Source organism: Furipterus horrens, unplaced genomic scaffold (genome assembly GCF_987537825.1).
Source record: "Furipterus horrens unplaced genomic scaffold, mFurHor1.1.pri manual_scaffold_10, whole genome shotgun sequence".
Classification (NCBI taxonomy): Eukaryota; Metazoa; Chordata; class Mammalia; order Chiroptera; family Furipteridae; genus Furipterus; species Furipterus horrens.
The window spans coordinates 85,957,549-85,985,468 of record NW_028327180.1 but is presented as its reverse complement, the minus strand read 5'-3'; the positions used below and the strand labels follow the sequence as shown (position 1 = coordinate 85,985,468).

At 44.2% G+C, this 27,920-nt stretch overlaps 1 protein-coding gene and 1 long non-coding RNA gene across 3 annotated transcripts; one reads left to right on the top strand and one right to left on the bottom strand.

Moving 5' to 3' along the window:
• Positions 1 to 27,920, top strand: FAXDC2 (fatty acid hydroxylase domain containing 2). Of its 2 annotated transcripts, XM_090288475.1 has the most exons (9): positions 1 to 148; positions 14,050 to 14,097; positions 18,288 to 18,379; positions 18,494 to 18,597; positions 20,679 to 20,800; positions 23,857 to 24,062; positions 24,511 to 24,616; positions 25,016 to 25,182; positions 26,176 to 27,920. In XM_090288475.1, the coding sequence occupies exons 2-9, from the start codon at positions 14,050 to 14,052 to the stop codon at positions 26,327 to 26,329; spliced, it is 999 nt and encodes a 332-aa protein (XP_090144601.1). In that variant the 5' UTR covers positions 1 to 148; the 3' UTR covers positions 26,330 to 27,920. The 2 variants fall into 2 exon arrangements, with proteins under 2 accessions (XP_090144601.1, XP_090144603.1); XM_090288477.1 differs by lacking the exons at positions 1 to 148; positions 14,050 to 14,097 and adding an exon at positions 17,988 to 18,006.
• On the bottom strand, positions 12,879 to 21,373 carry LOC150000909 (uncharacterized). The gene is made up of 3 exons (XR_016513329.1): positions 21,347 to 21,373; positions 15,629 to 15,815; positions 12,879 to 13,442 (listed from the first exon to the last, which is right to left on the bottom strand). It is a non-coding gene; the product is annotated as an uncharacterized LOC150000909 (long non-coding RNA).

The window sequence follows — 27,920 nt, the reverse complement described above, 5'->3', positions numbered from 1 at the left end:
CAGCCTTTTGACCCACTCCAGTAACGACAACACAGTTAGGCGTCAGTACTGCGACAGCAGTCCCCGAGGTAGGGGCTGAAGGGAAGAAACAGCAGCCTCGAGCTGTGGCCAGGATTTGGGAGGAGCTGGGAAGAAGCCCACTGCAGAGGTAAGCGGGAACTGCTGGGGAGGGAAGCTGTTTGCCAAGGTCAAGATCATTTTAAGTTCATTTAAAGAAAGGAAAAGTGCATTCTTCTCACCCCTGCCACCTCCTTGTCCTCTCCACTTTCGGTACAGGTGAGATCTGTGTCTGAACGATGTCCCAGGACGTTTTCTTCGTTCTTCCTAACTTCTTTCTTAATTCTAAAATGTTTTAAATTGAGGTAAGATTGGTTTATAACATTATAGAAGTTTCCTGTTTACAACATTATAATTCAACATCTGAGGAACTAGTGTAAATGACCCATGGACACGGACAGCAGGGTGGGGATTGACTGTGGGAGTGGGGCGGGGCAGGAAAGAGCAAGGGGGTTGGGGAATGGGACAACTGTAATAGAACAACAATAAAAAAGAAATTAAAAAAGCAAAATACATTCTTTAGATTAACATATAATGGAAAAACTTCTAAATAAATTAGAAGTAAAAAAATTTTTTTTTTTTTAAAGAACATCAGCTTCAAAGTCTGCAAGGTTTGAGCCATGGGCTGACTACGTGACCTGCTGAGCCTTCAGATTTTTCATTTATAAAATAGGTACAATAAAAAAATAAATACATGTAAATAAATAAAAACATGCATGTGTACCGCATACATCATGCTCACTCCTGGAAGTCTGGCTTCTACCCATCACCGTACAGTTGACCCTTTTACCCATTTCACCCTCCGTGCACCCCCCCCCAACAGAACCACTGATCTGTTGTCTGCCTCTGTAAGTTTGCTTCTCGTCTATTTTGTTGTTGTTTGCTCATTTGTTTTTGTTTTTATATCCCACATACGAGTGAAATCATGTGGTGTTTGTCTTTTTCCATCTTATTTTACTTAGTATAACACCTTTAAAGTCCATTCATGTTATAAATGGCAGGATTTCACCTTTTTATGGTGAATATCTGCTTGTATATATACCACACTTCTCTTTATCCATTTAGTTGTCGATGGACACTTAGGTTATTCCCATATCTTTTTATTTAAATTGATTTGAGAGAGAGAGAAACATCAATTTGTTGTTCCACTTATTTATGCATTCATTGGTTGATTGTTATATGTGCCCTGACTGGGGACCATGCCTGCAACCTGGGTGTAAAGGGACAATGCTCTGACCAACTGAGCTACCCAGCCAGGGCCCTCCATATATCGACTCCTGTAAATAATAGTAGAGTGAACATAGGTGTACACATATCATTTTGAATTAATATTTCATGTTCTTCAGACAAATACCCAGAAGAGAAATAGCAGGGTCTTATGGTAAGATAAGGAATCTTCTTACTGTTTTCCATGGTGGCTGCACTAATTTACATTCCCACTGACAGTGTATAAGAGTTCTCTTTTCTCCTCACCATCACCAATGTTTGTCATTTCTTGTCTTTTTGATGATAGCCATTCTGACAGATGTGAGGTGATACCTCATTGTGGTTTTGATTTACATTTCCCTAGTAATTAGTGATGTTGAACATCTTTTCATGTGCCTGTTGGCCATCTGTATGTCTTCTCAGGAAAAATGCCAATTTAGAGTTCTTGCCCATTTTTTTTTTTTTTAACAACAACAAAAAAAAAACCTGGGTGACTCTTGACGTGTCACGTAAGAGAGTTAATTTTCTTGTCCTTGCCCATTTTTTCATTGGTGGTGGTGGTGGTGGTGATGTTTGAGTTCTTTATATATTTTGTATATTAACCGCTTATCGGGTATATGATTTGCAAATATGTTCTCCAATTCAGTAGTTTGCATATTCATTTTGTTGATGGTTTCCTTTGCTGTACAGAAGCTTTTTAGTTTGATGTAGTACCATTTGTTTATTTTTGCTTTAGTTTCCCTTGCCATTGGAATTAAATTCACAAAAACATTGCTAAGACTGATGTCCAGATACTTAGCACTCATATATATTTTCTTCCATGTATTTTATGGTTTCAGGCTTTATATTCAAGTCTTTAATCCGTTTAGAGTTCATTTTTCAGATTGAGAGACAGACTGATTTCCTTCTTTTGCATGTGGCTCCTGGGACATTGTCTTGGTGCACAGAGTACCCTGTATGTCTGTCACTAATGTCTGCATCCTCTGCTTCTATTTGCGCCACCTACCTCCCCTGTAGTCTTGTTTTGGTAGCAATTGGCAGGTAATTCTGTCATATGGACTTGTGTTTGGCTTCAAAACCATGTGTAATAGAAACTCCCACGTCAGAACTCAAAAGAGAAAAATCTAACTGGAAGAGATTGGTAGGAAGCAACTGCGGTCTAATTGCTTCTCTCTAACCTGCCAAAGTCACCTGGAAGCGATGAGGTCAATTACAAGTCTTAAAAATGTAAAGGCCCAAGAGAGATGTGAGGGCTAGGAGCTGGATAACCATGTCAAAGCTGTTTTGATGAAACATATTGAGATTCATCAACAATGGCTCTGGTTTTAGAATTGCTAGTGGCCTGGTAGTACCTATGGCAGGTACTACCTATTTGTGCTAATTCAAAAACACATGTATCGCAGGCAAAGTGTTTAGGAAGCTTGGTTCTTGCTAGAAATTGTGTCAGTCAGTTCTGTTATCTAGACTTAACAAAGTTTACTGGTTGAGATGAACGCAGTGTGCCCATGGGCGCGAACAATAGAATAGGCCCAGGGTTTTGGGATTCTCATCCAGGCCTTTTTGGGACTCACGGCAAGCACGACAAGACAGACAAGATAGACAAGAGACAGAGAGACTTGTGATCTGCTTCAGTTTCATGTGCAATTTCAACTAAATTTCTCTGGTTGGGGTAGAAAGATTCCATTTTGTTTGGTAAAACAGAAGTGCTCTGAGCAGCCACTTTTGACAGGAAATCATTACTCCAGGAAAAGGTGCTGAGTTGTTCAATAACAAATGCTGGACACATTCTGAGGACAAAAATAAAAAATGTTTTTTATTCATTTCCCTTTCTTTTATTTGTTCAGCAAATGCTTCCTGAGTATCTGCTACATACCAGGCCTGTGTTTGGTGCTGTAGATACGGTAGACAAGATAGGCAGGCTTTCAGCCTTCGGGGCAGGCAGTCTAGTGGGGCCAGAAACTCAAGGGTTCAAGTACAGGGTGGAAGCAGAAGGGAGTATGGCTAAAACTGTCCAAAGGGAGTTGTTTTTGTCTCAGAGTTCAACCTTTCTCTTCATGCATTTAATCTTCTTGAATGAATACCTCTTTCCTTAAAAGTCTCACTTAGGCACAGACCTTGTGATCATAGCAGCTCCTCAAAACCCTCCTCACCGGAGGCTTTACGCTGTGTCCTTGCAGTTCAGGTCTGTCTCCGCAGCCCTGGAAGCAGATTGCTCCGCTTTTGCTAAGGATGCAAACAGCCTGAAATACTAGGAGTTTCAGTCCTTGTCATCAGCCCTCTCCCTGCGTCATTTCCTGCTGATGAAATAGAAGTTGCCCTATTCCAAAAACACACGAAGCACTAGGCAAAGGGTTAGGAAGCTTGGATTTTGCCAGAAAGTGTGTGGAGTTTGGAACAAGTCAGTCCTGCTATGTAGGCCTTATCTCCTTAGCTATGAAATGGAAGGGGTAGACCAGATGCTTCACAAGTTCTTTTTCGTTTTTTTCCTCTCCTCTAAAAGTAAATAATTGTAATAATTTTCCAAAATGTTTACAAAGAAATGGTGCACATTCACATAAAGACTGTAAATCTTATACCTATAAAATGGGAACATTCATCAGTCATGCTGAATATCCAGGAACCTGGAATCTGAAAGAATCAGGCTGCAGACAAATAAAACATAAAATTGAACTCTCTCTACTCCTCCCACCCTCGCTCCATTCCCAGGTCCTGTGTTCAGATCCCTGAAGTCATAAACATCAGCTGTAGCCTCACTGTGTCACTTACCTAGATTTGGAGAATCGTCTGCTTTTAAAAGAACCACACTAAAAAGTATCTAATTTGAATAATCTCACAATACATATCAAATCCCCTATAAGGAGGAATCAATTCATTGTTATAAAGTATCAGAATACTTACTTGTAATGCATTTCACTTTTTTCTTTTCCCCGAAGGAATTCTCATCATAAATTCTATTTTGTAATCTCCTCCTATGTACTTTCCCATTTGGAAAATCAAGGTTATATAGTATTACTTTATTAAGTAGGGCAAGAAGCATGTCTTATTTATCTGTATACCCTGAGTCTAGCAATGTATCTAGCACACAATGAGTGTTTCTTGAAAGGATGATTAATATTTTAGAAAAGCATGTTCCAGCCCTGGCCAATAACTCAGTCGGTTGGAGCATTGTCCCATACACGAAAAGGTTGTGGATTCAATCCCCGGTCTGGGTGTGAACAGAAGGCAACAGATCAATGTTTCTATCACACATGGATGTTTCTTTCTCTTTCCCCACCCCATGCCCTCTCTCAAATTAATAAATATATCCTCAGCTGAGGATGTTCTTTCTATCCTTTGGTATTAAAGACACATACACACACACAAACACACACAATATCTAATCCACTCTTCATGGCCAGCAGAGGCTGATCTCATTTTTTGTGTCCCATTACAATCCTGTTGCCTACCCTGCATTCACCAACATCAGCACATTCTAATATTTTTGCAGACTCAGTTGGTATGATGAGCACTGAATTCAAATTTGCCAATAAGAGCTGTGTAATTTGAAGCTGAATACTGAATATCTCAAGGCCTCCATTTTTTCATATGGAAAATGGGGCATTGGAATCAATGAACTTAAAACAACTTCTGGTTCTCCGATGAGAGACTTCAAAGGGTAGAGATAAAGTCAGAGAGAGGAAGCACAATAAAAATGTGATGATTATAGTGCTTTAATATATTCAATATTTAATCATTGTTAATTATGTTTGCCAATACTTTTCTTTCTTTCTTTCTTTTTTTCTTTCTTTCTTTCTTTTCTTTCTTTCTTTTTTTAGAGAGAGAAACACTGATTTCTTGCTCCACTTATTTCTGCATTCATTAGGTGATTCTTGTATCTGCCCTGACTGGGGATCGAACCCACGACCTTGGTGCATCAGAAGGATCCTCTAATTAACTGAGCTACCCAACCAGGGCTAGTTTGCCAAAATTTCTAACTTGAGCACCATTAGCAAATAATGTTAAGGAAGTTCTCTGGGTGAAGACACATCTGCCTACTATAAGGTCTCCCCTAGAATCTTTCTGACTGACTCTGTTCACTTAAAACTGCAAACATGTCTGGAGACAGATAAGGGAGGTACAGAAAACAAGGTGCTTTGGCATAAAATATTCAACAGAATGATAGGATTGAGTGGCTTAGAAGAGTCTGCTACCTAGATAAGGATCTTGGGAGACAGCATATGGGCTATTGGCTTAGCCAAAGAACAAATGGCAGGTTAGGAAATACTTGGTTGCTTCTAATGAAATCAGATGTCAACAGATAAATGCTGTGACTCCTGCAGCCCAATGAACCATTCACCATCAAAAGTTAAACAGTTGCTTTCACTTTAGTCAGAAGGTGTACGTGGAGCAGAGGGTTCCAAGGTCAAATTTATATATCAGTCTTTAATCACTCAGTCTCAGCAACACTCAGTTTTCATAACATGCACACGATGGGCATCAGCACCTGCCTTGTGACATCAACCAGAGCTGCCTCCTCCAAAGGTCAAGGTCTTATTGTACGCGTATCATCCAAGCCTCTCTTAGGTTTTGTTCTTAATTTTAATACCTGGTTTTGTTTATTTATACTTTATCCCCAGCCTCCATCTCAAAAGAATTTGAGATAACTTCCAATTAAAGTATATATACAATAGAACACCTTAAAATGAATAAAAACTGATTAAAAACCTTCAGGAACTTAATAACTACCTTTCATAATGCTTTTATGGGGGTGGAACAAGTTGTGATCTGTAAAGGAAAGAACAGGTGCTTGACTGCTATTGCTTTGCCTTCAGACCATGCAAAATTGTTTACTAAAAAAGAGGAGGAAGAGGAGGGGAAGGAGGGGAAGAGGAGGAAGGAAGAAGAAGAAGAAAACAGGGCACTGGTTCTTAATAATCATAGTTATCTTTAATAATCTAGTGAAAGCCATGGATCTTTCTCCCCTGAAAAATGAACATGGAAAAATTGGCACACAATTTCAAGGGAGACAAAGACTTCTCAAAGCCTGTCAGGAACTGAAATTAATCTGATTTAGAGTAAAGGGAGAGCAAATTACTCTGCAACTCTTCAGTAAAATGTTTCCTAGGAATGGCCATTGAATTCATTTAAAAATGTTTAAATGTTTCTGTAACTTTCTGAGTAGGTAAAATATAGTCATGGTACAGAATTCAAAACAAACAAAAAATGCACACGGTAAAAAGATAGCCTTCCACCCATCCTGTCCCTCAGCTGCCCAGTTCAGCTCATCAGAAACCACCATAATAACCAATTTCATAGATATTTTCCGAAGCTAGTGTAATATTATACATTATTTTATTCATGCATAAATAGCATACAAATACACATGTGCACAGTTGTATATGTTCCACACATTGCTTTTTTCAGTTAATACTTCTGGCAAGTACACACAAAACTGTCTCATTTCTTTAATGGCTGCAGAATGTTTCATTACTGAATGTAATATAATTTATTTAAGCAATCCTCTCTTGATGGAATTTAAGTTGTTTTCGATCTTTAGCCATTCAAAACAATTGCACAATGCCTTGGCCGAGTGGCTTAGTTGGCTGGAATGTTTTCCCATAACCAAAAGATTGCAGGTTCAATCCCCAGCCTAGGCACATATGGGAAGCAAACGATTGATGTTTCTCTCTCACGCGGACATTTCTCTCCCTTCCTCTCACTCTAAAAGTAATGAAAAACTGTCCTTGGGTAAGGATAAAGAAAACAAAACAAAGAAACAATTTCACAACGAACATCCTTGTACAGACATCATTTTTTATACACAGAATTATATCATAGGAAAAAAATCCCAAGAAGTATTAATTGAGCATTAAATTTAACCCTGAGTTTACTGGCAGCCAAAGCAAAAAGGATGGGGTGGGAATAAACTGCTCATTTCCTTTTTGCATTCCACAGGAAAGCATACCGCTTCTCCCAAAGAGAAAAACTTCTGTGCACTAGTTTCTTCTTAGGAATTTATCATCTGCATCCTCATAGAAAGCGCACTGCTTCCTTTGGGGAACTAAATAACGGAGTAAGAAATATCTTCAATGACAGATTTGATATTCATGTGGTAGATTCTACATCTACCTTGCTTAAAAAAAAAAAAAAAAAGTATGGTCTAACTAAAACTCAGCCTTCCTTGGCTGAGCTGAAACCCAGTCTGGGAGGGAAAGTTGCAGTTTTGAGGTTGGAGAGAAAGCCTGAGCAGTGTCCTCCTTTAAATATTTTCTTGATGTGCCAGATCTCCTGCCCTACTCAGTATTTTCTTCGCTCCGGCCCACACCTCTAGCCTAGTGCTGTCTACATATGGATTTTGGAATGATGGGTTTATGTATCTAGACAGAGTTTCTCCTTTATCTTTGCATCTCCAGGGCTCCTTTCACAGAGTCGTCGGCAGCCGTCCGTCTCGAGAGACGATGGTGTAGCTTCTTAAGAGTCTCTGCACCGCCGAGAATGGCTGTGCAGTCCGACTCGGGAGTGACATGGTATCTGTCTCCTCCTGTGTTGAATCGACATCTTGTGATGACGCTGAAGCTACAGAGCCTGGGCAGGGTAATATGGAGGGTCTGCTGTTGCCCATGCAGCAGACCCCCCCTCTCTTCGCAGCTGAAGGGTCCAAGGGAAAGACGGAGTCGATACAGCTTGGGTTCAGGTGCGCCGCAGGAGTTGCCGGTGTTGACTACAACGTCAAACCGCCTTAGGGACTCCGGCTCCGGATTTTCTGTCGGGGTTTACTCCCTTAGCCTTTCCCCTGAAGAGGTATGCCGCAAGGCAGCGGAGGTTTTTTGGAGTCAGAGTTTTCCTTCTCTGATGTACCCTGACTGGAAGATCGAACCAGCGACACTTAGCTCGCAGGCCGACGCTCAATCCACTGAGCTAAACCAGCCAGGGCTATTTCACAGAGTAAGTTCTTCATAAATGGTCTTGGAAGGACTGGATGAGCTTCTGAAAGATCAAAGGTCATGTCTCATTTGCTTCGCAAGCTCTTAGCAAAAGCAGTGGTGATGATAAGACACTGGGGAAAGGCTAGAAAAGAGACTTTGACTCGTAAGTGACATTCCCATGACATGGAATAGCAAAACGAGTCCTGGAAATTTAAAAGACAGACAGACAGACAATCCCCTCAGCTTCTATCCCTCCAGGATGCTTACCTGAACATCTCAGCAGGGTCAGCAGAACCTTTCACACTTCCTAACAGGCACTGAGGAGAGAAAACCATGGTGGTGCCAAGATTCTACCTGCCTGCAAATAGTTTGCAGACATTTAGCTCCCCAGGTCTTTCCCATCTTGTTGTGTTTCCTTTAATATTTGCTTCCTTGTTGTTAAGACCCTTGACAGGCTTATCCCCAAAGGTAAGAAGCAAGTACCACTACCTTCCTCATGCTCAATAATATGTGCTTTTGGGGACTCCAGGCAGCAGGCAAACTGCAGGATTGAAAATCACCTCCTTTGCCCTGGCCAGGTGACTTGGTTGGAGTGTTGTGCTATGCACCAAAAGGTTGTGGGTTCAATTCCTGGTCAGGGTGTATACCTAGGTTACAGGTTCAATCCCCAGTCAAGGCACATATGGGAGGCAACAGATTGATGTTTCACTCTTTCTCTCTCCCCCTTCCTCTTTCTCTAAAATCAATAAATATATCCTCAAAAGAGGATTTTAATTTTTTTAATTTTTTAAAGATTTTATTTATGTACTTTTAGAGAAAAGGGAAGGGAAGGAGAAAGAGAGGGAGAGAAACATCAATTTGTGTGAGAAATACATGGATCAGTTGCCTCTCATGTGCCCCCAACTGGGGACCTGGCCCACAATCCAGGCATGCACCCTGATGGGAATCCAACCAGCGACCTTTCTGTTTGCAGGCTGGCACTCAATCCACTGAGCCACACCAGCCAGGGCAGGAGAAGATTTTTAAAAATTTAAAAAAAGAAAATGACCTGCCTCATCCCAAAACCCTATCGCTGTGCAAGGAAGGGCAGCTTCTCTGAATGGGGCCTTATCCACCGTGTTGATGTGGACCGAACTCAGGATCTGGCCAAACAGACATGCTCGGGACAATGAAGGTGGAGAAAATCATTTGAAGGAGAATTCTTTGGAATCCTTATCAGCCCAGATTAAGTAACAGTTGTCCTACATGTGGGACAGGGGTATTGCCCATCCGTTTGGGCTGAGACTTCCCATCCTGACATGCTTGCTCAGCTACTCTGGAAGCGTCAGGAGGTACGGAATGTGACTAGAGAGCGCCCCCCACCCAACAACCAGGCACGCAAAGGAACCTGACTGCTGTCCTGTGTCAGCACAGCGAGTGAGTGCATGCAGCTTCACTCCGTTCTCATGAAAACTCATGGTGAGGCAGAGCTCCACACCTACAAGCCACAACAGGTCCCCCTGCTGTCATCCAGGCCACAGAGGGAGCTGGAGGGGGGAGCAGGAATGGCCAAGAAGCAGGCCTAGGTGGGGCCAGGTTGGGCTGGGGGGAAGCTATAGCATGGCTGAGATCCATTCCCTGCCTCCAGGTGGGAGCTGGGCCAACACCTGCCCAACATCCTGAGGCCTTTTCTTAAATCAGATGCTATCTCCCTGACTGGGTACCAAATGTCCCAGCACTTGTCCCCGACAGGCGTTTCCTCTGAGCTGACTGCATCCCTCCTGCTGTACTGTGATTCACAGTGGAGATGGTGAGCAGCTTGCCCATCACTTTCTCCTGCTGTTGGATTTCATAAGGCACCTGAGTAACCTAGAAGAAATGTGAGTCAAGGGAAGCAGTATTTCCTATGGTCATAGCAGGTAGACATGCACCTAGAATAATAAAACCGAGTTAAATCATCAAGTACACAAGAATAAAATGTCCCACTGATACTGACTTTGCCATCTATAAACTCTGAGAGGTCACCTAGCCTATTCTGTCAGGTTCCTTCCTCCTGGTCACACAGCAGGACCAGATGACCTCTCGTGCTCCTCCTCAGCCAGGTTATGACACTATTTAATAGGTGAGAATGGAGAGAAATTGGGATCCTCACACATTGCTACTGGGGATGTAAAATGATGCAACCACTTGGAAAACCGTTTGGCAGTTCCTCAAAAGGTTAAATATAGTTACCATGTGACCCAGCAATTCCATGTCTAGGCATATATCCTGGAGGAATTTAAAAATATGTCCACACAAAAATTAATGCATAAATGTTCATAGCATTTTTCATAAAAGATAGACAACCCAAATGTCCAACAACAGATGAATGAATAAACAAAATATGGTCTACCCATAAAATGGAGTGTTATTTGCCAATAAAAGGAATGAAGCCCTGATACATGCAAGAACATGGGTGACCTTTAAAACAAACATTCTGCTAAGTGACAGAAGCCAGTCACAAAGAACCACATGTTGTATGATTCCATTGCTATGAAACATCCAGAACAGGCAGGTCCATAGAAACAGAAAGTGGATTAATGGTTGCTTAGGGCTAGAGTGGGGGTGGGAGAGTAGCAGGATTGTAAATGATGGCTGAGGGGTGCAGGGTTTCTCTTGTGGGTAATGAAAACATTCTAAAATCAATGGGAGTGGTGGTTGTACAACCTTGTGAATATTCTAAAAGTCATTTAAATGTATACTTTAAATAGATAAATTGCATGGTTTGGGTGGTAGGAAAGGGTGTGCTACTAGACCCTGCAGGACACCTACTACATTAGGCCACACTACCAAACATGCAAAGTATCTCTACCTCATACATAGAAACAAACACAGGGAGACTGCCAAAACAAGGAGACAAAGAAACATGGCCCAAATGAAAGAACAGATCAAAACTCCAGAAAAAGAGCTAAATAAAATGGAGACAAGCAATCTGTCAGATATAGAGTTCAAAACACTGGTTATAAGGATACTCAAGGAACTTAGTGAGGACCTCAACAGCATAAAAAAGATCCAGTCAGAAACTAAAGATACACTAATTGAAATAAAGAACAATTTACAGAAAAATTATAGTAGAGTGGATGAAACCGAGAATCAAATCAATGATTTGGAACATAAGGAACCAAAAAATAACCAATCAGAACAACAAGAATAAAAAAGAATCCAAAAACATGAGGACAGTATAAGCAGCCTCTGGGACAACTTCAAGCATTCCAAATTTGCATCATAGGGGTGCCAGAAAGAGAAAAGAAAGAGTGAGAAATTGGAAATCTATTTGAAAAAATAATGAAGGAAAACCTCCCTAATTTGGTGAAGGAAATAGACATGCAAATCGAGGAAGCACAGAGAGTCCCAGACAAGATGGATGCAAAGAGGCCCACTCCAAGACAAATCATAATTAGAATGCCAAAGGTTAAAAATAAAGAATCTTTTCTAAAAAAGATTTTATTTATTTTTAGAGAGAGGGGAAGTGAGGGAGAAAGAGAGGGAGAGAAACATCAATGTGTGGTTGCCTCTCATGTAACTGAGGACCTGGCCCACAACCCAGGCATGTGTCCTGACTGGGAATCGAACTCATGACCTTTTGGCTCATGGGCTGGTGCTCAATCTATTGAGCCACACCAGCCAGGGCCAAAGAGAGAATCTTAAAAGCAGCAAGAGAAAAGAAGAGTTACCTACAGGGGAGTTCCCATGAGACTGTCAGCTGATTTCTCAAAAGAAACTTGGCAGGCTAGAAGTGATAGGCAAGAAATATTCAAGGTCATGAAAAGCAGGTAACTACAGCCAAGATTGTTCTATCCAATAAAGATATCATTTAGAATGAAAGGGCAAATAAAGAGCTTCCATGACAAGAAAAACCTAAAGGAGTTCATCATCATCAAACAATTATTATATGAGATGTTAAAGGGACTTATTTAAGAAAAAAGATCAAAACTCTGAACAATAAAATGGTAAGAAATACATATCTATCAACAATGGAATCTAAAAAACAAACTAAGCAAACAAGAAGAAGAGAGACAGAATCATGGATACGGAGACCGTTTTGGTGGTTGCCAGATGGGAGGGGGGTGTGGGGGGATGGGTGAAGAGGTGAGGGGACTAAGAAGTACAAACAGGTAGGTACAGAGTACCGTGGGGATCTAAAGTACAGTGTAGGACATGGAGTGGCCAAAGAGCTTTTATATGCATGCCCCATGGATGTGAACAATGGTAGGGGGGAATTGCCTGAGGGAGTGAAGGGGGGTGCTGGGTGGAGGGGGCAAAGGGGAAAAATTGGGACAACTATAATAGCATAATCAATAAAATATAATTTTTAAAAAAGACTCCCAGAAAGATTTATTCTGTCAAACCCACAAATGGAGATCTCAAACACATTGCCAATGCTTCTGCTTCTAGGCAGTTCTTGTTAGGCTGCATTTTAAAAGGTTCATGTGTAGCATTTATACCTATTTACTGTTCCATAGAACTATTGACTGCTTTCAGAAAAATCTTGATCCTTTTATTGAAACCAATCAACAAATAATAACAGAGAGTATAAAATGGACCAATTCAAGTTAGAACTACTGTTTAAGTCCTGGATAAATCATTCTTTTATCTAATTCTTTAATAACTTGAAGAAATGAAAACAATAACCATGTTTTTTGAACAGCTTTATAATATGTTTTTATAGTTGTTAGACCTACTATCCCTCACCCCGTTCCCCTCCACTACTCTTCTTCCTTTCTGGTGTCTTCCTGCCTGTTCTTGCTTATTTATTTCTCCATATAAATTTTAGAATCAGTTTGTCTGGTTCTGGAACAACAATAACAAACAAACCTATCTGTGTTCATATTGAGGTAACTTTGAATTTATAAGTTAATTTAGGGGAAACTGCTGGCTTTATGATGCTGAGTCTTCTGATCCAATTACGTGGCATGTTTTTCTGATTGTTCAAGTCCACATTTGTGTCCTTCGGGAGTATTTTAAAGTTTTCACTTAGATTTTGCATATGTCTTGTTAAAGTTACGAGGTATTTTTATTTATTTATTGTATTGTCTCCTCCATTATTTCTTCTAACCACAGAAAGACTATTTGAGCCCTGGCTGGTGTGGATCAGTTGGTTGGAGTGTCATCCCCTACACCAAAGAATTGGGGGTTTGATTCACTGTCAGGGCACATGCCTGGTTTGCAGTTTCGATCCCCGGTTGGGACATGTGTGGGGGCAGCCGGTCCATGTTTCTCTCTCGCATCACCGTTTCTCTCTCTCCTCTTCTCTCTCTAAAATCAATAAACATATTTTTAAAAATGTTTAAGACTATCTGATTTCTGAATCTTAAATTTTTTGTACTACTTTTTCAACTTTTGCATATATGTTTACAATTGTTTATAATACAAAATGTTGAGGCGAGGGGGAGAGTGGACAGAGAGGAATTGAAAACTAGACCAAGACCTCTGCTGCAAAGGGGAGCCAAAGTATGAGCAGTAGTGAGCACGGGAGATGAAACCAAGGGTTTTGTTTGGTTTTCAGATGAAAAATATTATAGCATGTTGATAACAATAGGTCACTGGCAGTTATGGGACAGTTCAGAGGGCAGAGATTTCTTCTGGATGAGACAGAGTGATATTGAGCCAGAGAGTGAAACTATTCAAAAAGAAGGATTTGTCACAGCCCATCTCTGAGAAAGCCCATTTCAGATAGACAAAGTCCCGTGTTATATTACTGGTTCATATTACTGATGCCCAGAGCAATTATTCCCCACGTGGTTTTAATGAGTAGCCAGCATTAAACATCACTACTAGCCATTCTCCCTGACTTTCTTCATTCCCTTCTTCCTTGGTTGCATGTGAAATAACATGCAGACTCGCCTGTGCTTTCTTATTTCAGATGAAGGGAGAAGCCGGGAGTCAGCTGCATGATGAGAAGCCAAAGCAGGTAAATCCCCACCCCCACCCCATCCAACTGGTGAGGATGCAGCCAGTGACCCTTTCTATATCTGTGCTTGCTGCACATCTGATGTCTCCCCAAGGTTTAGGGGTAACTGACACATTAGTGATGTGCCCATTTCAGTAGCTGAGCTGACAGCTCTTGACTCCAAGCTGCCTTATGAGCAAAGCCCCTTGACCTGCACAAGGGAGCAGCCTGCTGGTAGCTACCCTACCATTGTGTCTTGGCCTTTAAAGTGTCCCACACCTCAGGCCTTTGGAATTATCCCTCTCGAGAACTGATCTGGGGACAAGAGAGGCCCACTGGGGACTAGAAACGGCTGAGAATCAGCTCTTGACCCCAGCTAACTTCTGCACCACATGCTTCTGCCCTCCACAGAGATCTGTGTTCTCTTTATACGCCCTTCCCTTGGGCTGCTGGAGAGAGAAAACACCATAATCCCCCCCAAAATCTGATCTTAAATGTGAATTTTATTTTTTTTTTAATCCTCACTAGGGACATTTTTTTTTTTCATTGCTTTTAGAGAGAGAGGAAAGGAGAGAGAGAAACATCGATTGGCTGCCTCCCATACAAGCCCAGACCAGGGATGGAACCTGCAACCTGGGTATGTGCCCTGACCAGGAATTGAACCCACAACCTTTTGGTTACAGAATGATGCTCTAACCAACTCACCCATGCAGGCCAGGGCGTGAAATTCATATTTATAATTTGACTTAGCTTGATCTGATTAAACTCAAATGAGCCCTGACCAGGTAGGTCAGTTGGTTAGAGAATTGTCCTGATACTCCAGGGTTGAGGATTCACTCCTCAGTCAGGGCACATAGAAGAGTTAACCAATGAATGCATAAATAAGTGGAATAACAAATCTCTCTCTCTCTCTCTCTCTCTCTCTCTCTCTCTCTATCTCTCTCCCTCTCTCTAACATCAATCAATAAAAACAATTTAAAAAGACTCAAATGAAAAATTGCTAATTAGTTTGGAAACTTGATGGAAAGGGTCCTCTGAATCCTAGAAAGGAATAATTGCAAAAGCCCAAGGTTACCCATCTGACAAACTTGGGGGTAACCTTGGAGCGGCCTGCATAAAAGAACAAGTTTCTCTGGTCCTGTGGCCCCAGTCTCAAGGATGGAGAGGGAGACAGAGAGGGAAATAAAAGCTTATTGACAGAGCTCAGGACCACAATGAGCTCTAGACCTTCAACAGCTTTTCACCAGCCATGCAAAATGACCTGCTTCTTTTGAACAAAAGTGGGGCGAGTAAACTGAGAAGAAACAATTCAGCACAGACTAACGGAGCTCTGAATGAGTCAAAATAATCTGCTTCTTCAGTTCTCAAAAGTCTGGATTAAAATGTAGCGTCCTACTCAGTCCCTTTAGACGTGCCCCAGGCACACAGGGAATGGCACATCCAGTTCTCTCCCATGAAAGAATGTAAGCAGACTCCATCTGGGTTTAGAAACATGGGGTGTAAGGGATGTTTATAATTCCTGTCCATGGCACAACAGAAATTGGTGACTCACCTGGCAGGCAGTGTTTTCCCTCTCCAAGTCTGGGAACTTCTTGTGTGAGTTTGAGTCAAACTTGCAATGATCTTTGCTTTAAGCTCTTGGAGGACATCTCAGCACCTCTCAGTGATTACCAGTGGTCTGTGCATTGCCCATAGAACTGCTCATCATCCTGTCCAGCTGGCAATTTTGGCTAGGCTTGCTGGGAGGCAGAGGAATTATTAAAAGTCAGAACAGAGGACTTCTGGCCAAGATGGAGACATGGGTAGACATGCTTCACCTCCCTCCACAATCATAAGAAAAAATACAACTACCTCAAAACAAAAAACAACCAGAACTGTCAGAAAATTGAGCTGTGTGGAAGTTCAACAAACAAAGATATAAAGAAGTAATACTCATCCATATAGGTAGGAGGGGTGGAGACGTGGAGCCAGGGATGGAGAGGATGCAGTGTGGTGGCAGCGGAGGCAAGGCACTAGCTGCAGTCAAGTGGCTGAATGAGCAGTCACAAATTATAAAAGCTCGGAGGGACACCTGGGGAGTGATCCCAGCCCCAGGCCATACTGCACAGCTCTTGGTTCTAGCACCTGAAGATAAAGCCCCATAGCTTTAGCTATGAAAATAAGTGGGGGTTGGGGCAGCAGGAGAAACTGCTTGTCTCTCAGTAGAGTCTGTTTAGAGGCCCCCGTGGTCCTAGAACCTATGCAAACCCACCCAGTTTGGGAACCATCACCAGGGCAACAGCTACAGTGGTGCCAGTCTCATACAGGAAGTAGGAAAAGTGCTTGAAAAGGGGACGAGTGCTAAGCAAGTGGCATTGTTCCCCCTCTGACACCTCCCCCACATACAGTGCCACAACATGTTGAAACAGGGGTCACTCAGCACTGACAAATACCTAAGGCTCTGCCCCTTACAACTTAATAGGTGTGACAGCTAAGATACAGTCAAACACAAAAGGCTGCCAAGTTGAGGAGACAGAGAGGTATGACCCAAATGAGGAGCAGATTAAGTCTCCAGAGGGAGAACTAAGTGATAAGGAGATAGCCAACCTAACAGATGAAGAGTTCAAAACACTGGTGATAATGATGCTCACAAAAATGACTGAGTACAGCAAACGCATAAGGGAAGAAGTGAAGGCTATGCTAAGTGAAATGAAGAAAAATTCACACAAAACCAATGGTGAAGGGAAGGAAGCTGGGGTTCAAATCAATGATTTGGAACACAGGGAAGAAATAAACAGTCAACCTGTACAGAATGAAGAAACAAGAATTGAAAAAAATGAGGAGAGGCTTAGGAACCTCTGGGATAGCTTTAAACGTGCCAACATGTGAATCATAGGGGTGCCAGAAGGAAAAGAGGAAGAGCAAGAAATTGAAAGCTTATGTGAGAAAATAAGGAAAACTCCCCAAATTTGGCAAAGGAAATAGTCATACAAGTCCAGGAAGCACAGAGAGTCCCAAACAAGCTAGACTCAAAAAGGACCACACCAAGACACATCATAATTAAAATGTTAAAGGTTAAAGATAAAGAGAGAATCTTAAAAGCAGCAAGAGAAAAGAGTTACCACCTACAAAGGAGTGCCTATAAGACTGTGGGCTGATTTCGTAAAAGGAATTTTGCAGGCAAGAAGGGACTGGCAAGAAGTATTCAATGTGATGAAAGGGTTACTCTATCCAGCAAAGCTATCATTTAGAATGGAAGGGCAGATGAAATGCTCCCCAGACAAGGTAAAGCTAAAGCAGTTCATCATCACCCAGCCCTTATTATAAGAAATGTTAAAGGGACACATTTAAGAAAAAGATCAAAACTATGAACAGTAAAATGACAATAAACTCACAACTATCAACAGATTAATCAACAAAAACAAACTAAGCAAACAACTAGAACAGTAACAGAACCATAGGTTTGGTGATCATATGGAGGGTTAATAGCAGCGAGGGGGAAGGGAGAGAATGGAGGAAATGGTTCAGGGATCATGAAACATAACTGGTAGGTATAAAATAAACAGGGGGACATTAAGAAGAGTAAAGTAAATGTTGAAGCCAAAGGAAAAAAACAAAGTCAGAACATATGATCATTTACTCTTTCTTCAAGGGCAAGAAGATGATGGGGATGGGAAAATAGATTGGGCTCACGGATACAGTGAAGCCCCTATGTCGTCACTAAGGATTCTGCAGATCCTTCTGTGATGGCTGTTTCAGCCTTGCAATTAGCTGGGGAGCTTTTAAAAACCTGGAGGCCCTGGCTCCACCCCCAAAGACTCTTATGTAATTGGTTTGGGGAGGAGCCTGAACATCTGAATTTTTTAAAAGCTCCCAAGTGACTCCAACGTGTACGTAATGGGCATCTGTTCAACAAGAGGCCCAGTGACAAAATCCCACAGCTGCTAGCAGGTTTGCCTTCCCTTCTCTGGGTGACAGAATTGCCTGCCAGTTTCTCTGGAGGCAGGTTGGCTCCCTTCCCTCGCCCAGTTTCCAGCTCTAATTTTCATAGACACACCCATATATAGCCGTAGAGCTCTTGATAAGGTCGTCCTTATAACCTGGGGAAAGGTCGGCAGATGTGCAGGGCTGGTGTGGTTGAACCTCGGTCACACGTCACTCTTGTTGGCTTCAGTAGTGAGCTGCGTGGAAAGGCAGGCTCACTGGGGCCTGACACTTTCTTATCCTCCCAGGAGGGACACATCTGGGGCTCCATGAGGAGGACAGCTTTCATCCTGGGCTCTGGCCTTCTCTTGCTTGTGGCTTTCTGGAACTCAGTCACATGGTAAGTCCGTTGGGTCAGCTCTAATTCAGGACCTGAGGGCAGCAGGGTGGTTGTCTGGGGTCAGAGCACCCACCACTCTTCACTCAGAAACCTGAGTGATTTTTTTCTTCCAAGGCATCTTCAGAGATTTTGGGGTGCTTCTGGCTACTTCTGGCAAGCCCAGTGGGAGAGGCTGCTGTTCCCATTCAAAGGGAAGGAGTGGATCCTCTTCATGATAGGTAAGCCTCCTAGACCACCAGCACTGAGGGTTTGAATACAGGACTATCGTTTCTTTTTCTGCTGTTTTGCTCTCTGCTTTGGGACTTCTCAGTGCATTATCACAAGGAATAAGGGCTTAAAGTTTAGGACAGTGGTAACCCCCAAGAGCGCTAAGCTTGTGGGCCACCTGGAATAGCTGTCTAAGAATATCTAATAAAGAGGTTGAGAAATGGAGACCTCCCTCCCCCCAAAATAGAAAAATGAAAAAAAAAAAAAGTTTATGTGAACATAAGGCATGTTTAGAGCAACAAGCTTGCTTCTAGATGTCAGGTGCACAGGTGCAGAGAGCAAGCTCCGTGTCATGTGAGGCTCTGTCCTTGTACTTGGTGCCATCTAGCTCTGGGGGCTGGACAACAAGTGGCCATGCAAATATTTACTGACAGTGTGAATGGCTCGAAACAAGCCTGAAGAAGCGTAGTGGAAGAAAAAGCCATTTCAACTATTTATAACAGCATTATCTACAACAGTGAATGTCCTTGTTCACTCAAGTAATAGTTATTAGTGTTGCTCTGTGCTAATTTTGTATGGAGCATATAGAAATATTGAAGATAAAGTGTTTGTCTACCCCATCAAAAAATGACATAATAGTCTAGAAGGGGAAATAAAAAAGTGTCAGTTGTTACAAAGCAAAAGTACAAATAAAATGTCCCGTTTTCAGCTGGAAGGACAGCTCTGAAAATGCACGGATCATTAAGTATGACTGGTTCAAAGGAATCTTAAGTAATCCTGGCAAAGAACAGTGCAGATTCTAAATGAAAATGGGAAGACATTTTACATATTCCTGTTGCAATGATGAGAATACTACCTATTACCTCAACGTAAGCAAACATCAGACAAAAAATATTGGCAATTTTAAGTGTTAGAGCAGGAAGATAGTTCAAGATTATCTCTTGTGGTTTTCATTCTGTATTCCTCAAGGAGCCCCTGGATTTCCTAGTAAGCAGCCACTCTCAAGGATGACCCACTAGGTAACCACCAACCCCCAATTTTTTTTTTCTAAATAAAAAAGTTTGATATTAAAGATAAAAGTAAATATATGCTCATTGTTAAAATAAAAATCAGACAGTTCATATAATCAAAAGAAGGTGAAAAATCACCCATTCTCCCATATCCAAGAAACACCATTCTTAAATATGTTAGTATTAATCTCTCATATATTGGATATATGGTTGAACTTAAAAGACACCATTTAAAAAATTTTTATTTTAAAAAAGATGTTGGGGTGGCCATATACCATACCATCCAAATAGAGACAGTGTGAGAGTAAATGAGGGGTTGTTAATTGTGCTGGGATGACAGATGTCATTCAAAATTGTCCTGGACGAACTGGCATGTATGGCCATCCTATTCTTAAGTGTTCTGAGAAAATCAATTTTAAGGTGAAAAAAAAAAAAAAAAAAAAAAAAGCCTGGGAAAGGTGAGTTTAACAAGGTCAAGCAGGTTTCTTTGCTGCAGAAATGCTCAGAGCCACACACACACTAGTCTGGACCGTGACTGTCCAGAAGACTGGGCTATGAAGGCCGCTGAGCGAAGAGGCCCTTGGGACATGCAGATGCCTGAGGCCGCACCACTGTTAGTAGGGTAATGGGGATTAGGCCCCGATGGACTCAAGAGTCCAGTGCTCATTCTGAACCATACCATACTTCCTTTGCTTCTCCCTTCCTTGGAAATTCAAAGTGTTCAAGGGGCACAGACTCCCAATGTCAACTTAATTTATATTTTAGAGTGTGTGTGTGTGTGTGTGTGTGTATATATATATATATATATATATATATATAGTCTTTAACCACCTAGAAGGTTGTTGCACCTGTATTGCAACTAACAAAAATAAGTAAAGACACTCCTTTAGTGTCCAAGTTTCCCTCAGCTACTTTGTCACCCAGGACTAAAGGTAGGTCCCCTGACCGGGAGCACCGAGACCTCCATGGCCAGGGACAGTACACAAAGCTGCTGGGTTCGCTGCCAAGTGTGAGGTTGGTTAACATCTGTGCTGTGAGAACCTGAAGTCACCCTGACCCTTCCCTCTGCTTCCCAACCCCAGGTGTCACCTTCGTGCCCGCTCTGTTCTTCTGGGGCTTCAATGGGCTTCTCCTGGTGGTTGACACAACAGGGAAACCCAGCTTCATCTCCCGCTACCGGATTCAGGTTGGCAAGAACGAACCGGTAAGAGCCGCCACAGCTCCTCCAGGTCATAGCCCAGAAAGCAGGCACTAAAGCCACACTCTCAAAAGTCTCACTGCTGGCCCAGAGAGACCATGGCCAGGGGGAGCCAATACAAGGCTCCTCCAACGTAGGAGGGCAGAGAGAGCAAGTAGTTTTGCCCAAATCCCAGAGCCAGCCAGTCAAGATTACTGTTCTGGTCTTCTGATCCCCAGCCCCACTGTCCCTGCAGGCAGCTCCACCCCCCTCAGCCCCAGGAGCAGGAAGAGCAATGGCCAGACGCTGAAACCATGGATAACAGCTGTTGCGAGTGGCTGACCCCACTATTATAGATGGGTAGTATGGATTCTGAATGTGTAGGTGGTGGTGGTTTTCAAGCAGGTCCTCCCTCCCAATTACTCAGTTCAGCCAGCAGTGCTTCATTTATCCATGATAAACAAGGCACCGACCCTGCTTATGAGGAGCTGGCCTAGGCAAGGAGAGAAGGCACACAAGGCGCTCTACACAGCACCGGCAAGGGAGCCCCACCCCTCTCTCAGCCCTGTTTACCTGCCTGGTGCTGTCACAGCTGCCAGGAGCCTTTTCTTACCCAACAAGGAGGAAGCTGAGTCTTTAACCCAGGTTCCTTGCCCAGCTCCACCCAAATCACACCCTGGCTTCTTTCCCAGGGAAGACAATCATCTTTTAATGATCTGCCCAGGTACCTGGGTGAATCACCTCAGCTCTCAGGGCATCCTCCCCCACCCCCAACCCAGTGCTCCAGAAAGCAGAATGGATGAAAAATAGTGTCCTTGACCCAGGCTTTCGGAAAGCTCCTTCTTGAACCAGAGCTGTTGCCCTGGCTCACAGTCCCCCTCACTTGGGATGAGAGCTGCCAGCCCATCAGGGGGATTCCTCCAGGTCCAGCTTGGCAGGTTGGACTGGTGCGTAAGTGTCCACACCAATGCTTGGCCTCTGAGAGCCCCTCACCTGCCAGATCATGGGGGTCTCCTTAACAGGCACTGTTGGCTAGATGCTTACATCTTCCAGGCCAAGTACTGTAATAACCTTCATGGGTCAGTGAGAAAACGGAGGCTTTGAGATGTGACGTGGGCAGAACCACGATTCACACTCAAGCTTTCAGATGCCAGGGCTCATGCCGTTAGCCACGAGGCCACATCAGCTCCCAAGAATATCACCTAACACGGCAACACTTCCCGGTGTACAATGATAGGAGATCCCCACAGGAAAGGCATCACACTTTGCTGAGGTTCAGAAAGGGCCAGTGACTAGCTCAAGGTAAGACTGTTACCAGGAAACAGAGCCCAGGTATGTCTCACCTGACTCCAGGTCCAGTGCTCTTACCCTGTGTGCATCTGCAGGTAGAGACACAAGTAAGAAGGAAGCCCAGGGGGCCATTCAGTCTTTGGCCGATTCCAGAAAGACCTGACCCCTCACCGTAACAGATCCTCACGTGGGATCTGAATGCTGCAGGCATTAGTAAGATCCATCCCTGGTCTGTTTACCCTCCCACTCCCCTGAATAGCTAGTTCCCACCTCTCCTCTTTCCTCAAATCCCCCACACCTCCTCTCTTAACTTACTGGAACAGGATGGCCTTACTTCCTCTTCACTAAGGGGAACAAGCAGAGGAGTCCCAGACTTTCACCACAAGCTCTGCCTTCCCACCTGATACAAGAGGGGAGCTCTCTCTCCTTGCTCTGCTTCAGCCATCCCTCCATAAGCTTTGCACCAGGAAAGTGTTCTAGCAGTTCTCCCTTCTCTTTCAATGTATCCTTTCTTCCTTCCTCTCCTAGATTATTCCTCTCTGGATTGTTATCAACATGCTACAATATTTTTCATCTTAAAACCAAACAAGAACCCTTGACTTCATCTCCCATGCTCACTACCGCTCATATTTTTGCTCCCCTTCTGCAGCAAAGCTCTTTGTCTACAGTTTTCAATTTCTCTCTGTCCACTCTTTTTTCCCCTAACATTTTGTAATTATGAACAATCGTAAACATATATATATATAATAGTTGAAAAAGTAGTACAATAATCATTCATTTACACATCACCTAGATTCACCAATTTTAAACATTTTACCTTAGCTCCATCAATATATAAAAATATAAATATCTATGCCTCTGTAATTTTTTGCTTAAGCATTTAAAAGTTCCAGACATCATAAAATTTCACCCTAAATCCTTCAGCCTGCATCTCCTAAAATAATCCCCAAACCATCATCTCTTGATGATGCCGTGCCTGGAAAAGCTGGAGGAAAAGGCAGGCTTAAGTTCTGAGGACCATCTTGAACTCAGGCTCCCCTTGGGGCAGAAACCCCTACAATTTGCAGAGGGAACTCAGGGAGAAATCCCTCCTGATCATTCTAAACCAGTTCATCAGACCCCAGGAAGTAGCCTTTGGTTATGGAGCTATTCCTGGGACCCCCGGTGCTCTGATGAAAAGAATGCTCAGGGGTGTTACTGATTTTTGGGGAAATGCTAGCTCTCCACAGTGACCCCATTGGACAGCTCCAATGTGAAAGCCAGGAAGACCAGGTCACAGGAAGTCAGTCAGGAGGACACGCAGGCAGCTACCTGCCTCACCTCCTTCTGTGATCTGGGCCTAGTCTAGTGAGGCTGGACCACATTAGGAGGCAGATGACCTTGACCTCTGCATCTGATCATGGTCAAGGTTCCCTGGAGAAGGGGCTAAAAAGCTGAGTAAGGATATCAACCTGAGAGTTGACAGTCTTCTCCAAGTACCCTGGAGGCTCCCCAAGGACTGGGCCAGAGAAATGGCAAGGACAGTGGTGATAGTTGCAGAACCAGGAAGAAGGCAGGTTCAGGCAAAGCCTGAAGGCTGCAGGAAGAGGAGTTTCCAAAGGCAGGGGCATTACCAGATGGTTCCACCCCAGGACTGAGCAGCAGTCAGGGGCTGCTGGCTATCGACAGACATCTCCTACCATCCACCCTGACCGAGGGCTTCCTGGGAGCAGGTCACAGTGGAGCCATTTCCAGAAGGAAAAGACCTACTTCTCACACTCTCGTCTATCTCCCTCCTCCCTTCCCTCGGGCAGGTGGACCCTGTGAAGCTCCGCCAGTCCATCCGCACAGTTCTGATCAACCAGTTCCTGATCTCTATCCCCATCATGGCCCTCCTCTATCCCACCCTCAAGTTGTGGAGAGACCCTTGCCGCCAAGAGCTGCCCACCTTCCACTGGTTCCTTCTGGAGCTGGTAGTCTTCACTCTGATTGAGGAGGTCATGTTCTACTACTCACACCGGTGAGCGGGGCCCCTGCCCGGGTACAGCTGGCTCACACTCTCCTGTGGCTCACGAGGAAGCCGAGGCCTCCGAATTGGAGGCCAACACCATGTGGCCTCAAGAGCCAGGTAGTTAACAGGGAGATGGCTCTGTTCCGCAACTGACAACTTCAGGCAACTGAATGTCCAGAAAAGAGCCATCTCCATTCACGCGTGTAGCAGGGCTTTTCGCATTCATTTCCTTAGAGAATCCTTTCTGGGCCTCATCCCCATTTCACAGCTAATACAACTGAGGTGGAGAGAGGCAGGGTAACCCACCCCCAAGTTATGCAGCATAAGAGGTGGGGCGGGTGTGTGTGTTCAACTTTGCTCCATAAGTGTAACCCCTGGTTCCTACCTTTGGTTTCTTCTGATCTAGTGGGGGAGGGAGGAAGGGAGATTGGCAGGTTAACTATTAACCATTTTCCAGGCTCCTTCACCACCCAAAATTGTACAAGAAAATACACAAGAAACACCACGAGTGGACAGCTCCCATCGGCGTGATCTCTCTCTACGCCCACCCTATCGAACACGTGGTGAGCACAGCTCGGCTCTCCCTGGAGGCAAAGGTCCCCTGCAGAAAACCAGACCACACTGGCCCTTCCCTTCTTCCCATTAACCAGCTATCACTTGCTGTTGACTTAGCATATGTCAAGCCAGGCTAGATGCCCAACATAAGCGATCTCATTTAATCTTCCCAAGAACGCCTTTAATCCTCATTTTGCTAAAGAGGAAGTTGAGGCTCAAACCATTTACAACTTGTCTCAAGTTACAAAGGTGAATGATTCCAGCAAATCAAGGTCCTGAAACCCATTTGGCTTCATCAGATCCGAGTCAAGGAAAGCCTCCTGGTACCACCCTGGGGCAAAGGGGGCCCACAACTGGGTCCACTCCCCCTCACCTGGGCCCACCTTCCAACAGTCCTCTCCTTGCAGGTCTCCAACATGCTGCCGGCAGTGGCGGGTCCCCTAGTAATGGGTTCCCACTTGTCCTCCATCATCGTGTGGTCTTCCTTGGCCCTCGTCGTCACCACCATCTCCCACTGTGGCTACCACCTACCTTTCCTGCCTTCGCCTGAATTCCACGATTATCACCATCTCAAGTAAGGCCGCCCCCCTTCCCACTGTGGGTCCCCGGGCAGTAACCTCCACCGTTACTCTTGGAGCTCCTGTTAGCAGACGCTGGTGTCTCAGCTTACATGTAGGTGCTTGCTAGTGGAGGAGAGGTTAGAGGGGGTGGGATAATGACCACGCTGGATCCCAGACCATATTGTTGTTTTCCTTCTTTCTGACACTGGATCTTCCTGCAACTAGGTTTTTAACCTTTATTTAGCTCCTGGATCCTTTGAGTATCCAATATAAGCTATGGACACTGTCATAAAAATGTATATATACATAAAAATCCACCCTGGCCAGTGTGGCTCGTTTGGTTGGAGCATTTTCTCTTAAAGATTGCAGGTTCAATCCCCAGTTGGGGTGCATACAAGAAGGCAACCAATTGATGTTTCTCTTTCAATTGATATTCCCTCTCTCTCTCTCTCTCCAAAAGCAATGAAAAAGTCCTCGGGTGATGATTAAAAAATAAACAAAAAAACCCTGCATGCAGTTCAAAGGGACTTGTGCACTGAAAGCCTCTAGGATTTCTTAAGTGCGTCTGTGAACCTTCTGCACCAATCAGTTGAGATGTGCTTCGCAAATATAGGTTCCTGGGATCCATTTTAAATATGCTAAATCCAAGAGTCTGGGGGTGGGGTGGGGAAGGAGGAGCAGGGCCTGGAAACCTGCATTTTAATAGCTGTTCCAGGGGATTCTGACTCAAGTAGTCCCTGAACCTACCTGAACAAACCGAGTTCTGCCACAGGTTCTGACTTGTGTGCATCGCAGTCACATGGAGAGCTTTTCAGAGGAAGATGGCAGATTTTTAGTCTGGAGTGGCCGTGGGAATGTATGCAGCATCTCCGCCGGTTATTCTGATGCAGGTGGTCAGCGTGGCAGGGATGCGTGGGGGATAGGAGGGCTTAGCCACGCGTGAGAGGCTGCCACGCATGAACTGGAGATCAGCACACGGGCCTCCAGCACCCTCCTCTCTCCCCCAGGTTCAACCAGTGCTACGGGGTGCTGGGCGTGCTGGACCACCTCCATGGGACTGACACCGTGTTTAAGCAAACCAAGGCGTACGAGAGGCACATCCTCCTGCTAGGCTTAACCCCACTCTCCGAGAGCATCCCCGACCCCCCGAAGAAGGAGTGAGAGAGAGTCCGGGTGCCATCCTGGCTGTCTCCTCCACAGCAGACTACTAAGGTGTCCTGAGGCCTCCTGATCGCACCTAAGGACTTGCTCCTTCAGCCACGCACTCTCTAATGACAGCACCACGAGGGCAGGGGGACAGTCGGTTTCCAGGAAATGCAGGGCCAAGGTTCCCCCAACTGCCCCGGTTATCCCTAAAGGGGGCCAGAAGTCCGCTTAAAGAATAGGCACCCCAGATGACCCCTTGGGTAGGCAAGATGCAGAGAATGACAAATGTAGCAGCCACACCGAAGGCTCCATGGCTCCAGAGATCTTCTGCTGCCAGGGTGTGGGGGAACCAGGTGACAACAACTTTACTCCTTTTCTGTCCCCAAAACTTCTCTTGTACCCTACTCAGGCCAGGGCCCGAACACCCTGACTATAGGTATAGGGGTCATGACCCCATTGCCTGTCCCAAACACACCAAGTGACAAAGTTCCCATTTTATCTCTGACCCGCTGAGAACATCATTCCTCTCCACCATAGAAACTCTTCCCTGGATTACAACTGAGACACCAAAGAGGTGCAGACCAAATGCCAATACCTTCAGCCATATCTGGGAACCAAAGGCCAAGCCTCAGAAGCAGGACCCAAGGCTAGAACCTCTTCCTCCAATGAGAAGGCAAAAAACACAGCTGAACGAAGGGCAAAATTCTCATCCAGCCCCCATCCCATTTATTCAGGATTTCAGTACGGATGCCTATTCAAATGAAATCTTACCAGGAACCTTAGCTGAAAAAAAAAAAAAGAGCTGTTTGGGTTGAAGTAGCCCCACGCCAGCTTTTCCTCAGAGGCCACTGACATTGCCAGGAACCCTGTGGCCTCCAAGAACCCAAGGACCACTCTGATTTCAAAGGCCACCATTGTCAGTGACTAAATTCTTATACACACTTGGGTCTATTCCTGAACTGTGTTATAGTATGCCAAGGTAACCACTCACTATAGCTCTGTATAACACCTGAACATCTGATATAGCCAGATGTCTAGGCAGAACCATCAAAAAGGACTTCCCATCAGCCCTAGGACCCCAGAGAATCTGCCCAGTAGGCCAACTGGGTGCTTACCAGGCAGAGTCCTCCCTGGCCTCGCAAAGCCCCACCCACCTCTGGCATTGGTGCCCCCAGCTGCTCCCTAGAATGACCTGTACCCTTAGCTTGAAGTACAACTCTAGTGCACTGATGCCCTACATTATCACAGCCGCTGGCCTGCACATATAACTTGTTCCTACAAATAAACATTTAGACAATAGCCCACCTTCAGTATACTTAAGAAAGGTAGGAAATAAGCATGGGTAAAGAATGGAAACATTTTTTCCCTTTAAGGTCTTGAGTTTGAAGTCACAGCAGGTCCCCTAGGGGGACAAGCTGTCCTCTCACGCTGTTGGGCAGGCAAGTGGTCAGGCTGTCGGAGGAGCCCAGGGCGACCCTCTTCTCCATCAAACAGAATAGCCCTTGAAGTTGGTAAGCAAATAAGCCTAAAGAAAAGGCTGAGGCAGCAGAAAATGTGGATGTGAAAGGAGGAAGCATGGAAAATAAACTGGTCTCCTTTAACTCCA